The sequence below is a fragment of the Canis lupus genome, chromosome 25 (assembly GCF_003254725.2).
Source record: "Canis lupus dingo isolate Sandy chromosome 25, ASM325472v2, whole genome shotgun sequence".
NCBI classification, from domain to species: domain Eukaryota; kingdom Metazoa; phylum Chordata; class Mammalia; order Carnivora; family Canidae; genus Canis; species Canis lupus.
Window position 1 is genome coordinate 42429171 of NC_064267.1, and position 14125 is coordinate 42443295.

General features: G+C 44.5%; 1 protein-coding gene across 1 annotated transcript in view; it reads right to left on the reverse strand.

The window, feature by feature from the left end:
* Positions 1-735: 735 nt before the first annotated feature.
* The window catches only part of SLC16A14 (solute carrier family 16 member 14), a 31340-nt gene continuing 17950 nt past the window's right edge, over positions 736-14125 (reverse strand). The window contains exons 4-5 of the mRNA XM_025420752.3: positions 10438-11337; positions 736-3249 (exon numbers count right to left, since the gene is read on the reverse strand). Of these exons, the coding sequence (XP_025276537.2) occupies positions 3098-3249; positions 10438-11337 (1052 nt within the window). The 3' untranslated portion in view covers positions 736-3097. The remainder of the gene's footprint in view (positions 3250-10437; positions 11338-14125) is intronic.

Sequence of the window (14125 nt, forward strand, 5' to 3'; positions counted from 1 at the left end):
TAGCAGGCAGGTTCATTGGCCTCATCCCACAAGATTCCAGTTCATTAGATTTTAAGTGGCCCCAGGAATCTGCATTTAAAATAATTTTGTATATACATTTTGAATTAAGAAAGCATTATGTGCATGAGAAAAAACAGTCAGACCCACCCCAGTTCCCAAACCTCCCTCCTCGGAGCTGACCACTGCTAATGTTTTCTTCTATTTCTTTCTGGAAATGTTCTCCCTCTATACACAAGCCATATGAATAACCTTTGTTTGGAGTTAACAAAAACATAATTGGAAGCACATTAAATATATTTTATCTTGCCTTTTTCTTTTAGAAATATATTTTGGACAAGGTTTCCTAATTTTATAGATGTGTCCTTTTTAAAGAGATAGTTGCGTAAATACCATACTTTATTTTACAGTTCCCCATTGATGGACATTTAAATTGTTTCCAGTCTTTTACATAACAAACAAATCAAAAAAACCTTTGTTCATTTTTCTTTGTTCATGTGTAGGAAAAATTTAGAAATGCAATTGCTGGATTAAATGTGTACATTTCAAATGTGATAGCTGGACTGAGCACTTCTAACAACTACCGTACATGATTCTCTCCAGGTGGTTCTATGACCACATCTAGAGAAAAACTGTTCCAGGGTAAAGAACCAAATAGATAAATATCAGTTTCGGTTTAGGACATCCCCCCTCAAGGCCAAGAAAATAGAGATTTTATACAAAGACACGCTGACCATCTTTAAAGAGGACAAAATTTATTTCATCATATGTAAATAAAAATTAGTTGGGTATGTGAGGGCCACACTATAAACACATGGTATAAATATACAATTAACCCTTTATAATATTGTCAAAGAACTGTAAGGAATAACATAGTTTAAACGAGAAGTATTCATTTATTTGCTGTGATTCTTCATAGCATTCTCTTTTATTCTCTTATCAACATGAATATTGCAAGCAGGTTTTATTGTTTTTGTAAAATAGGAACTTCTGATTTGGTAGAAATCACCATTCCATAAATGCAGAGAGTCAGTGAACACCTGTATAAACTGCACATGAGCCGATCTAACTTGGGTATAACGAAAGCCGCGTAACTGGATAAAAAGATCCTGTTCATGATGCACAGCCAGCAGCGCAGAGCATCAAAACGCATTGGCTACAGCACCATTCAAAATACTTAATTCGGTGTTGTCTGAAAATGGAAGTAATGGAAGTCATGTAGTCATGTGTTTTTTTTCAGTCTAATTATCTGATTTTACAGTAAATATCTAGAGAGAGAGATAGAGCATTGCCTCAGGATTTAGGAATACCTTGATCAAAATAGACAGCTGGATTCTAAAACAGCAGCCAAAGCTGTAATGATAACAAATAGGTCGTCGTGTTGAACCAAATGGAGGATGACATGCAATTTATTATCTATAACAATTTACAGGCGATTCTTGAGTCATTAGAGGTAATATTGAGTGCGTATACTAACCATGCTTTTGTTTCTCCTTTCCATTAGCTGCCTTTTATTAATATTGTGATTTTGGTGGTCCCTTTGATTATACAACCCCTCCCACTAGACGTTAAAACAGGAAATAATGGAGATGGAACACGAAGGAAACTTGTTAACAACTCTGAAGCACTCGGTGGAGGGAAAGTCTGAAACTGTTGGTGAAAATCAAGCTTGGGGTAACACTCGGTGATGCCAATTGCTGGTACAATTCCTGCCTCTAATAACCAAGGATAATTGAGAATGGTCTGTGCTCACTTTAGATGCGTTTGACCCCAGACACTGGCAATGGCATTAAAGGATTTGTATGTGTGGGAGGAGCAAATTGTGAGTAGAAATTGAAATGGTTCTAAAATATGTGTAATTAAGTAAGGCAGCCCGAGATTTCAGAAATGATTCTGGGGGAGAACACGCTGCAGTCGGAAAATTGGCTTAGAAAAATAGAGATCTCGGATAAAGGAAGAGCGTTACTTGATGTCATGGATTACAGTTATCTTGCATATGAAATCAATGAACAGAACAATTTTTAAAAGCGTGTCGAGCTCAGGCAGATGAACTGTCTCTATAACAAGAGGCCCCAGAGAAGGACCAAGGGTCACCGCCACTCCAGCGTCAAGTGCACAGACGTGTAGACCAAGGTCGTTCCGTTTATTACCCTCGCAACTTGAGAGTCGCTCGTTTTGGATTAGTAACACACTTTCCAGATGATTTAACTGCCAACTTTATATATCAGCCAGTAGTTGCTTCTCTGTTTTATTTAGTGGGCGGGAGAAACTCAGAAAAAAAATTCTCATAAACCCCAGATCATGCTTGTAAACGAAGAGGCCAATGATATGAGTAAAAGTGCTCGAACCATAGCCCTTGATTCCATGTTTGTGTGACAGATACGGCTTTTTGCTAAGGAAGTCATTATTATTTATCTAGGTTTTGTCTTAGGATTCAGTTAATCACTAAATAATACTAAATTAGGATGGATGATAGGTGCTTTTCTTAGAGGAAGATTGAAAACCTGTGCTCCCTCGCTGCAAAATTCTTCCATAAAAATATAAACTGTGTTTCTTTAATTGTACTAAATGTATTACCTTTGAAATTAGAGCCTACTTTGCTTTTGACTACTAGATCAACAGTGACCTGTAACACGTTCTGAAGCCTCGTCGTATTCTTGTGCTTGAAACCCATTCACCTATAAGCTTTCCAGAAGCACTTCGATAATTTATTTCCACCATACAAGTAGTAGTCGAGTTGAAAAGATTTTATTCCTCATCTTTGTTTTTCAAAAGCTGTATCTAAAAGCTTATTAGGCCCAGTGGGTGATGATGGAATAGTTTCTGTAAGGGCATTTCTACCAATTATTTAACAGGCCGTCTTCGAAGGACTTTGTCATCTCTAAAAAGCAGGCAAGTCTTACATACCTTGCGCGCATTGCTTCTTCCCAACCCGAGAGGCAGTGAAGCTTTCAGATGAAGTCGTGACCATGGCATTTACAAGTGACAGTGCCAGCAACCATACAGAGCGCTTCCCCACAACGTCACAGGCTCCTCACAGCAACCATGTGAGGTAGGCATGAGTACCACAAAGAAATCTTCCAGGAAACACAACAGGACGCTAAACGTGGGCACCATCCAGGTATTTTTTTCTGGATTGTTCTATCATTTGAATACATGGCTGAATGAGTAAAAAGAGTATTCCTACCATGTAGAGTAAGCCACATATATAAAAGGAAAAATCGTATTTTTCTGTGATGTCATAGATCCAGCCTGCAAAACAGAAAGGAATCTATTCAGCGTAACATAGTTGCTAAAAGTCAAGAACACAATGATTGCTCCTGTAAATATTTCTATAAGAACTTATTTATATGTCATATAGTGCCCCAAACATTTCATTTAGCCATTTTTAAGCCCAGGCTATATAAGCCAGAGTTCTCAGGACCTGAAAATGGCAGGCATTTAGCTTCCAAGCTGCTAGAATACCTTACAAAGTGCTTAAGGTACGGAAACAGTAGCTGGCCGACCCTTGGGAGAATCTGGCTCCCAGCCCTGAGTCTCTCAGGCTGGCACACAGCCAGCCGTGAAAAGTGAACCTAATGATTTTCTTTTTTCACAAATATAACCACAAATCTTTTCTCAAACCGTCGAAACTCTTCTGAAGAAGTTTCTAGGGTATATCAAAAGAGGCTGAGCAGAAGACATTTGAACTTTCATTCACTGTGGAATGTTTGAGAGTCAACATCTGTTCTAGAAGGATGGTCCATGTCTTATAAAATTCACATTTACAGCTATAAAACTTTAGTATTTCTATATACAGAGAACTTTAAATTGTCAAGGATACAACCTTCAATGCTGACTAAATGATCAGTTTTTAATACTATAACCTAAAATTTTCCTATAATAATCTTACTAGGCACTCCGCAAAATACTACTATGCTTCAAGGATTCTAAGGTATCACGAGTTGCATGATGCATCATTATTTTAGGTAGCGATAAGAAAGAAATATCCTTGTCAGTTAAAATACGACTCTGTTTTCTGGGACTTTGTAAAATGCATTCCAATTTCAGAAGTGTTAAAGTGTGAAAAAAAATTCTCAGAAATTATGAAATATGGGGCAGCCTAGGTGGCTCAGCGGTTAAGCATCTGCCTTCAGCCCAGGGCGCAATCCCGGAGACCTGGGATCGAGTCCCACGTCGGGCTCCCTGTGTGGAGCCTGCTTCTCCCTCTGCCTGTGTCTCTGCCTCTCTCTCTCTCTCTCTCTCTCTCTCTCTGTGTCTCTCATGAGTAAATAAATAAAATCTTTTTTTTTTTTTAAAGAAACTAATGAAATGTGATTAGATTTCAGTGACTAAATCTAAGAATCAGTCACATGTCGCAGTCCCCACGTAGCCAAACCATGTGAACTGAGAGGTTGAAGCCATCCACAAGAATTTCATTTATGGTAAAAACGTAAATTTTGAACATTCGCTTTTTTTATATCAACAGGTACATATTAGCAAAGACATAAAGAAAACAGGAATGACTTAAGGACCAAACGTGGTGTTTCGTGACCACTTGGCAAAAATGTCTTTTTAAGAAATATCTAACTGGCACATGATTGCATAAATGCAACTGAACCTTCTCCCACCAGCAAACAGCTACACAAAAGCAACTGCTAAATGTGCCAATTAGTACCTCTGACTTCCTGGCAATGGTCTGTCTCGCTCCTTATTGTATCTCCTGCATAATTAACAGGCCTGGGTGAGTCAAGGTAGTCATAAAGGAAAACAAACACTTGCCTGCATGAAACATTTATATATTTTAACCACTTACAAGCTGTGAACTCCAGATACACTTGAAAAGTCAACCAACTTTTTTGGAGTTTTGTTATTTGATCCAAACACACGGAAGAGGAAAACCCCGCACTCTTGAGATGCAGCGTTGGGAAAACGCTCTACTGGCTTTTCTTAATCTCCAGTTTGCAACCAGAGGAACGAGGGAGATGAAATATATAATCCAAAAACAAAGGTTCGGCCTCAGAACTGAATCAGGAAGACACTGGGATATGACATATGAGCTAGAACGCACCCAACTCGGCTCAGTGTCGCCGTGTGACACCCTCCAGCCTCTGAATTAGGCAGAAGTGAAGGGTCCCCTCGCAGGGAACAAGGTGTGGTCTGTGTCTATAAACTGAGTGTGCAATAGGGCTATCTAGAGGCCACAATTAAAAACAATCAATAAATATAAATGAGGTTCTCATACCCCACTCAACCCCTATGAAAGCTGCTCTTGTCACCTCAATAGTTAAATCTGTGCTTTTCATATGGTTGGGTGACAGCATTGAGATCACGGCTGTGAGTCCCAAACACTGACATCTGAAATGAGCTGAACTATCATTGCGGCTGAACATGGATCTCGGAGATGGGACAAAGTCTTAACTGACTGGAAAATTAATTTGTATTTAGCTCAGACTACGTATTTCCTTTTTTGTTTGAAGTAGTTGAATATGATAAGCTCCGGGGGTCTGTGATGTGGCCCCTACCTCCCTCTTTCCCCTGGAGCCCCAAGCTTAACCGGGAGCATGAGCCACCAATTTTTGGAGTTCTAAACACATTTTCTCCTGGTTTCTTGTCTGTCCGTATACAGTTCCCCCTCCTGCGGGGACGGTAATAAACACCATCGTCCCTAACACCCTAGCATCCCCTGCTTTCCGCTCGATCCCCCCTCTTGCCCCTGCAGACGACAGAAAATGCTAAGTACATTATACATTGTTACAGTTGTTAAACTGAGTCCATTATATTTTAAAATATTTTCTTTCCTCAAAAAGTATAAATGTTTGTAAAAGGGGGTCTATCTTTAAAAGTAACTCGTAAAAAAAATAAAAAATATATAAAAGTAACTCGTGTGTCCGTTTTTTAAAAAGTGCACCCAATTCCTCCAAACAATTTCATAGTAACAAACTGGAACAGTTGTCCTAAATTTTATGTGAAAATTATCCCCTAGGTTTCTCTGGTCTACCTTTAGGATTTACTTGTAAATGACTCTGAATCCTGCCCTTGATCTTTGGTGCCTGTTGTAACATTTCTGCGGGTTTGAACCGAATCCATTCCTGCATCAGAGGCAAAGTGGGTCAGGAGAGATAGGACTTCACCATGTGCTTGATCGCCAGCACACAGGGACATAACTCTTCAGAGAAATGGTGTTTCTGCCCACCTCGTTCATCCTTCACCACCTCTCCCTACGGGTGTGATCTCGGTTCCTTGGTTCGGAGCCTGGCATCCTTGGCAACTCCGATCCAACCATAAATTCAAATCAACAGCTTCCAAGTAAAATCTGGTTCCCTATGAAGTTACATTCACTTTTCCTTAGAGCTGTCAGATGAGGAATGATGCCTACTTTTCTTATTTATTAAGTAGGTATTCCCAGCTTTTGAGGAAAAACACTGCAAATTGTTGCTATGCTGTTATATTTTAGGCAAAGGGAGGAGGTATACGCAGATTTAGGCAACTCTGGTGGCCACGTTTTGCTGTATTTTACACTGAAAACGTCTAGAAAAGTACGCACTATTATTATATCTTTACAGAGATGAACTGAATGCCCAACAATATTATAAATGAATTAGATCAAGAAGGTCTTGTTGCTAAATGATACAGCTGAAATGTCTGTTCACTCTCTGATTGTACATTCTTCTAAATGGAACCGAGCGATTATCTAACACACTAGTGAGTGGTGCCAGATTTCTGTATGCCAGTAGAAACCACTTTGAAAAATGGAAAACACATTCATTTCTGAACCCATTAAAAAAGAAAAAGGTAACGTGAACAATAATTTTCCCTGTAGCAAACCCCGCAGGTAATAATTCCTGGCCCACCTCAAATTTCTAGCAAGGATTTAAGTGGTAATTTGGTCATTTGTACTGCCAGTAGCTTCTGAGCTACGAGGCATAAAAGAGCAGGCTTACATCTCACTGGACGTTGGCTCTTTGGCCTGGAAAGTCAGTGAATTAAGGGCAACGCCATTAGCCAACGATGCTGTTTGGCATTTCTTGGTGGATGATTTCAGTGCAAGGAGAAGAAACACATAATAAGAGAGTCCCCTCGGTTGCTGGCCTAGAGACGCACAGCAGAACACTGATTTCAGAGTCCATGGATGGCATTCAGCCACCGAGCCTACGTCTAGGACCCTGAAGCAGGCAGAGGTAACACCTGATGACTGAGGGCTGGAGATAACTCCCTGCTTCCCATTCTAACTCCTTTCTCCTCCCCTCCAAAAAGTGCTCTGGAATGCTATTTGCTGAGAAGGACATGACATGGGAATGAGATAAAGAAATCATGCAGACCGACGTCGGTGCTTTAATGAAGATTGATCATGAATTGCCTAAGCCGCACCTCACAGCTGTGTTGGGATGCTGCTACTGAAAACTGGTGGATCAGTGTAAAAACAACCCCAGACCGACTATTAGAAGCAGAAAGTACGCCTGGATCATGAGAAGAACCATCGACAGATTCCATTCCCACAGACAATATAACTGGAGAACCTTCAGCAAGAGAACGGATGAGCCACCGATAATATCCGCATCCCCTTAATGGATATTTCATTTTAACATCTCTGGAAGGTACTGTTGGTTGCCTGATCCAACCCCCAATCTCCCTTCTTTTTTCTTTTCCCTCCTCGACTACAGAGGCTAGGAAGCAAAATACAATTCCCCTTGAAGCATGGACTAGCTGTCTGACACAGTTCTGGCCAATCAGATGAAAACGAAAGTCTGCTGAAACGGAGTCTTTCTTCCCATTTTCCTCCTTGTTACAGACGAGGATGTAGGGGCTGTAGCTGCAGTGGCCATTGTGTGGCCATGAGGCAACTGGCATGAGGAAAAGGCCAGGAGGTTCTTGGAGACGCTGTCTCAACACCATCCTGTATCTCTGAATTATAGATTTTGGTTTATGCGACACAATTATGTAATGTAATGTATGTCAGCTATATTCAATGCAAAATAAATTAAATCTCTGTTTAAGCTACCATTGGTGGGGTGTTCTTTTATGGCCAGATGCATCCCTAACTGAGAATTCTACAGATCACTGAGCGAGTTCTGACTTTACAGCTGTCAATACAGTTTGCTGCACTTATATAGTTATTGACCCTCACCTAGAAATGCTGTGCCTGCATCTCTGCATACAGGCAAAGAACAGGAGCAGCTTGACCTAAGAGAGGTCCTCGTGGGCTGCTGGGTTTCCTAAAGTGAGTCTTGGTTCTTAAACTGTTATTCAGCCAGCTGCCAGTGTTGTCAGCTGTATGAGCAAAAATCCCTGCTTTCTTGAGCTTCAAATTCTGTAGGGAACTTCATTACTTTTATTATTTTTATTTTATTTATTTTATTTGATTTTTATTTTATTTATTTTTTATTTTTGTAGGGCACTTTAAAGTGAATGTGTTGATATAAGCCAGTGAGGTTTTAGGATAGGAGATGACTGTATGATCCCTAGAGAGACTGGGAAGGAAGGGACAGGGATGGCCATGTCATGCACCTATTGGGTTCCCTGGAAGAGGGATTCCTGCAGAGGATACAGGAACAAAGGGCCAGGAGGGGCCAGATGAGCAGGGAGTGCGGGCATCTAACAAGTCCATTTACAGCATTGCACAAAACCTCTGGTGGCTTTGACAAAAGCCACCAGTCCTGGCCTGGCAGCCCTGCACGCCACCTCTGGATAGCGCCTTTGTGTTGAGGTCTGGCCCCAGCCCCTGCCTCCAATCTCTGGACAGAGGGTGGACTTTGTCACCTTTGTCCAGTACCTGGGCCTCTTGGGGATTAAGACTACCGGCCAATCCTCATGTGTTTTTCCACAAACAACAGGTTCAGAGAGGTCCCCGGCTGCCATAGGACTCGGTACCTGTGATTTCTGGTATGCGCATTGCAAGAAGTAAGTTCTCCATTGAACTGAGGTGAACACGTGTGAGAGAGCTTGCCCTGGGTGTCGTCAGCTGGTGGCCTCCGGGCCTCCGGTGGGCAAATGCCCCAACTCTCCCCAACTACTCAAGCGCTATTCCCTGGAACCTACAAATGTCATGTTATGTGGCAAAAAAGACTCTGCAGATGTGACTGGGTTAAGGACCTTGTGATGGGGGTTATCATGGATTGTTCCCCAGACCCAATGTAACCCAGATGTCTTTATAAGTGCAAGAAGGAGGCAGGAGAGTCAGAATCAGAAAGAGGTCTATGACCACTGCTATGTCAGTGGCTTAGAAGGTGCAGGAAGGGCCTAGGAGCCACAGATGCAGGCGGTCTCTAGAAGCTCTAAAAGATAAAAAAAAGGAGGGGGGAGGATTTTCCTTCAAAGAGCTTCCAGAAGAATGCAGTTCTGCTGATACGTTGAGCCTGCAGCCTCATGACCTCTAGAACTGAGAGATAATAAATCTGTACTGTCTTAAGCCACTAAGTTTGTGGCAATTATAGCAGCGACAAGAAACTGTTACTGGGCTAGATCCAGCTCATACATGTGTTGTGTGGGACCTACACACCGTGTTTTAAAAATGTGGAAATGTTATGGTAATGACACTCATCATGGTGAGCATTCCATACTGTACATAATTATTGAGCCCCTATGTTGTACGCCTGAAACTAATGTAATGTATGTCAACTCTGTTCACTTAAAAAGAGATTAAGTTGAAGGAAAATCAATTAAAAAAATCTGGACCTGTCACCTAAGAGCCCAGAGTCCTCATTTTTCTTGGAGGACAAAAACCCTAACAGTAGAGGATCTGGCAATAATTTTCCATGTTTCTTGGTGTCAGAAATCCATTGGAGGTGGGCAGAGGCTGCCTCCCCCCGATGGACCGGGGTTTCCGCACTATTCCATCGCCTACCTTACTAGCCTGGCCTTCGCAGACAAAGATCAGAGTTCATCTGCATTCTGTTGGAAAGAATGACCGTTCCCTTGCTACCATTTGCCAGTGACAAGTTGGGGGACCGGAATGGAAAGGGGGAAGGAGGGGGAATCCCTGGGTGGCTCAGCGGTTTAGCGCCTGCCTTCCGCCCAGAGCCTGGTCCTGGAGACCCGGGATCGAGTCCCACGTCGGGCTCCCTGCATGGAGCCTGCTTCTCCCTCTGCCTCTGTCTCTGCCTCTCTCTCTCCTCTGCGTCTTTCATGAATAAATAAATAAATATATTAAAAGAAGAAGAAAGAAAGGAGAAAGAAAGAAAAGGAAGGAAGGAAGGAAGGAAGAGAAGGAAGGAAGAAGAAAGAAAGAAAGAAAGAAAGAAAGAAAGAAGAAAGAAAGAAAGAAAGAAGAAGAAAGAAAGAAAGAAAGAAAGAAAGAAAGAAAGAAAGAAAGAAAGAAAGAAAGAAAGAAAGAAAGAAAGGGGAAGGAGGGTGAAGGCAAACGGGAGCTTCTTTCTCATTTGCCTTGGACTCCAAATACAAAGGCGAACCCAAGCAACTGTCCGCACGCGCCGGGAGCATCTCCAACCCCGTGGCGCTTACCTGCGAAGGGTGGTCCCAGCAGCGCCGAGATGCCGTTGGCACAGATGATGATGCCGTAGGCGTTGGCCAGGTGCTCGATCCCCACCAGGTCTTCGGTCACCACGGGCATCAGGGAGAAATAGCCGCTGGAGAAGCCGATCAGGGCGCAGATGACGGCCAGGCCGGCGTAGGTGTGCATCAGGGGCAGAATGAAGATGCTGAGGACGAGGGTGACGTTGGCCATCAGGAAGACGTTCCACACGCGGATGCAGGGCAGGTCGGCCACGACGCCCAGGATCACTTTTGCGAGGATGTGCACTATGGCTATGATGGAGGTCAGAGGGAACACGTCGTTTTGCTCGGACAAGCGGTACAAATGGACTATCTCCGGGAGGTGGATGAAGGGGATGACAAAGCTGCTGTAGGCGAACAAAGCCCAGAGAATGAAGGCGACAAACCTCCGGTTGGTGAAGAGCGAGGCGGTCCCGAAGTAGCCCGAGGACCAGTCGCGGAAGCCCTTGCGGACCCTCCTGCCCAGCCGGCCGGCCGTCTTGAGGACCCCGAGGGCGCCCCGGGGCTCCCCCGCCTGCTCCTCGGGCCCCGCGGCCCCCGGCCCCGGCCCCGGCCCCGGTCCCGGCGGGCGAGCCGGCGCCTCCCCGCCCGGGCCCTCGGGGTCCCCGCGCGCCGCCAGGGGCCTCAGGAGCGCGCCGCACACGCACAGGTTCAAGGACACGGCGCCCTGGATGAACATCGCGTCGCGCCAGCCGTACTCCGCGCACAGGTGCTTGAGCAGCAGCGTCATGAGGAACGTGCCGAACCCCGTCCCGGTGGTGCTGAGGCCCTGCGCCAGCGCGCGTCTCTTCTGGAAGTACCTGCCCACCATGACCACGGCCGGCAGGTAGGCCATCCCGCTGCCCAAGCCTGCGGGGCGGTGGGGACAGGGGCGCGGCGCGCCCAGGTCATCTGCAGCTCGCTCCTTCTTTTCAAGGTTTCATTTATTCATCACACACACACACACACACACGCGCGCACACGCACACGCAGGCAGAGGGAGAAGCAGGCTCCCTAGGGGACCCCATGCGGGACGCGATCCCCGGACCCCAGGGTCAGGACCTGAGCCCAAGGCACATGCTCAGCCACTGATGCCCTCCTCATCTGCGTTTCATTAGGTTCATCTTTATGCTATTTTTTTTTTTTTTACACAAAGAAGTAACGTTTCTATGAAACGTACCTCCCTCTCCTGCATCCTTGCCTTCTCCTCGCTCACAAGAGAGAAAAAGGAGTGCTTCCAGTCCCTCCTGGGGCCTCCACGGTCCAGGGGGAAAGGCCCTGCAGGCCCAAGCGAGCTGTTGTGGGGTCAGGTGATAGGAGCCACTCGGCCCTTGGCGGAGAGAGAGGATGCCCGCCGTGGACATGGGGCCTGCCCCTTCCTGCCACCTCATACAGCCTGCACCCCCTTCCTTCCTTCCTTCCTTCCTTCCTTCCTTCCTTCCTTCCTTCCTTCCTTCCTTCCTTCCTTCTCCTTCCTTCCTTTCCTTCCTCCTCCTTTCCTTCCTTCCTTCCTTTTCCTTCCTCCCTCCTTTCCTTCCTTCCTTCCTTCCTTCCTTCCTTCCTTCCTTCCTTCCTTCCTTCCTTCCTTCCTTCCTTCTTCCTTCCTTCCCTCCCTACTTTGACATGCACCTGCTCCTGGCATTTCAATAAAATCCAGTTTGGGACTGTGTCTTGAGTGTTTTGTTGTTGTTTTTTGTTTAAAAAAAAAAATCGGGGGGATCCCTGGGTGGCGCAGCGGTTTGGCGCCTGCCTTTGGCCCAGGGCGCGATCCTGGAGACCCGGGATCGAATCCCACGTCAGGCTCCCGGTGCATGGAGCCTGCTTCTCCCTCTGCCTGTGTCTCTGCCTCTCTCTCTCTCTCTCTCTGTGTGACTATCATAAATAAATAAAATTTAAAAAAAAAAAAAAAAAATCGGTGGATAAGCACCGTGAGGGTCATCCATGCAATCTTCCAGCCCGTCATTTCCCTCCAAAGGGCTCTGCAGCACGGGCTACTACAATAATAAAATAAGCCAGCATTCTCACATCAGAATATCAGAATGAATGAATGGGTGAGAAGACGGATGAATGAAAGAATGAACTGATGTTGGGGCCCTGCTGTCACTGCCAACTGCATTAAGCACTCAGGAAAGTATTTATGTATAAGCGGATGGAGAGCGAGTACGGGCAATTTGCAGAAGCCTCAGGAATGGGTCCATTTGTGCACAAACTAATAGTAAGAATAAAAGGAATGTGTCCATAAATATACCCAGCTACTGGATGTCAAAACCACGTAATACTTATTTGTAGCTCTGACTTCCACTTGTGTCTTTCTTAGAAAATTGGATCAGTTGGTGATTTCCACCAACAAAATTAAAATGCTGGTGGGGGAGACCGTGTGTGCTCCGGGCACAGGGTATAACAGAACTCTCTGTACTTTTTGCTCAATTTTGCTGTGAACCTAAAACCGCTCTAAAAAATGAAATCTATTTTTTGAAAAAAGGACATGAAATGAAATGAAATAAAATACTGGCCAGGAGGTTATGGGTGCATTATCAACTTCTAGGTATAGACAGAGGGAAACCACAAGACCTACTTCAATGATCATGGGGCTCCATATGGTTCTAAGGCTTGAGTACTTCCTGACATTAGGATGGCAGCATGAGAGTACAAAAGAGACTTTGACCAATGTTGTGTCCCAGAGCCAAAGTCTCCTTAGTTCAGTATCATTTAATAGTTCCAGAAATACTTGACTTTGAGAGAAACCAGAGCCATCATACATACAATTATAATACTAATTACCATTAATTAAGTACCAATGATGGATGATGGGCCAGTTGCTTTATAGGCTTTAGGTGACTGGATTTTCACAATAACCCAGAAGTTAGCTGTGGGTCTACCCTTTAAAAAAAAAAAAAAGGGCAACCCGGGTGGCTTAGCGGTTTAGCGCCGCCTGCAGCCCAGGGTGTGATCCTGGAGACCTGGGATCAAGTCCCACGTCGCGCTCTCTGCATGGAACCTGCTTCTCCCTTTGCCTGTGTCTCTGCCTCTCTCTCCGTGTCTCATGAATAGATAAATAAAATCTTTAAAAAACAAAACAAAAAAAACCCCCCAAAACCCACACCACCTTTTATTTATTTAAGTAATCTCTACATCCAAGGTGGGGCTCAACTCAAATTCACGACACCAAAATCAAGAGTTGCATGCTCTTCTGACTGGGCCGGCCAGGTATCCCTATGCCCCTTTCTCGAGCCTCATGAAGACTTAAGCTTCTTGCCCAAGACGAGCTGCAGGGACCTGGATAATCCAGGGTGGAACTCAGACCCAACTGCAGAGTCTGGTCCTTTCCCACTGCCTCTCACCCTAAAATGCTCATCCCCCTGGCTGCCTGCAGGTAGGATTTTGATGAAGGATTTTGCTTCAGCCTGAGTTTCTAAAAGAAGCCTCCAGAAGCAACATGCCTCCTTTATTTACCTAAAAGTAGTGATATTTACAGCAACTGTCAGAAATCAATGAGAGCCTCAACCACTCTTCAGGTGGATACCCTTGTTTTAAGAACAATTAAGCAAACTTCTAAGTGATTCCCAGCACAAGTGGGAGCAGGTCCCCCTTGCAAGCTCAGAGAGGACAATGATCATAATTTGCATTATGTGATAAATTAGCATGAAGAAAATGACTC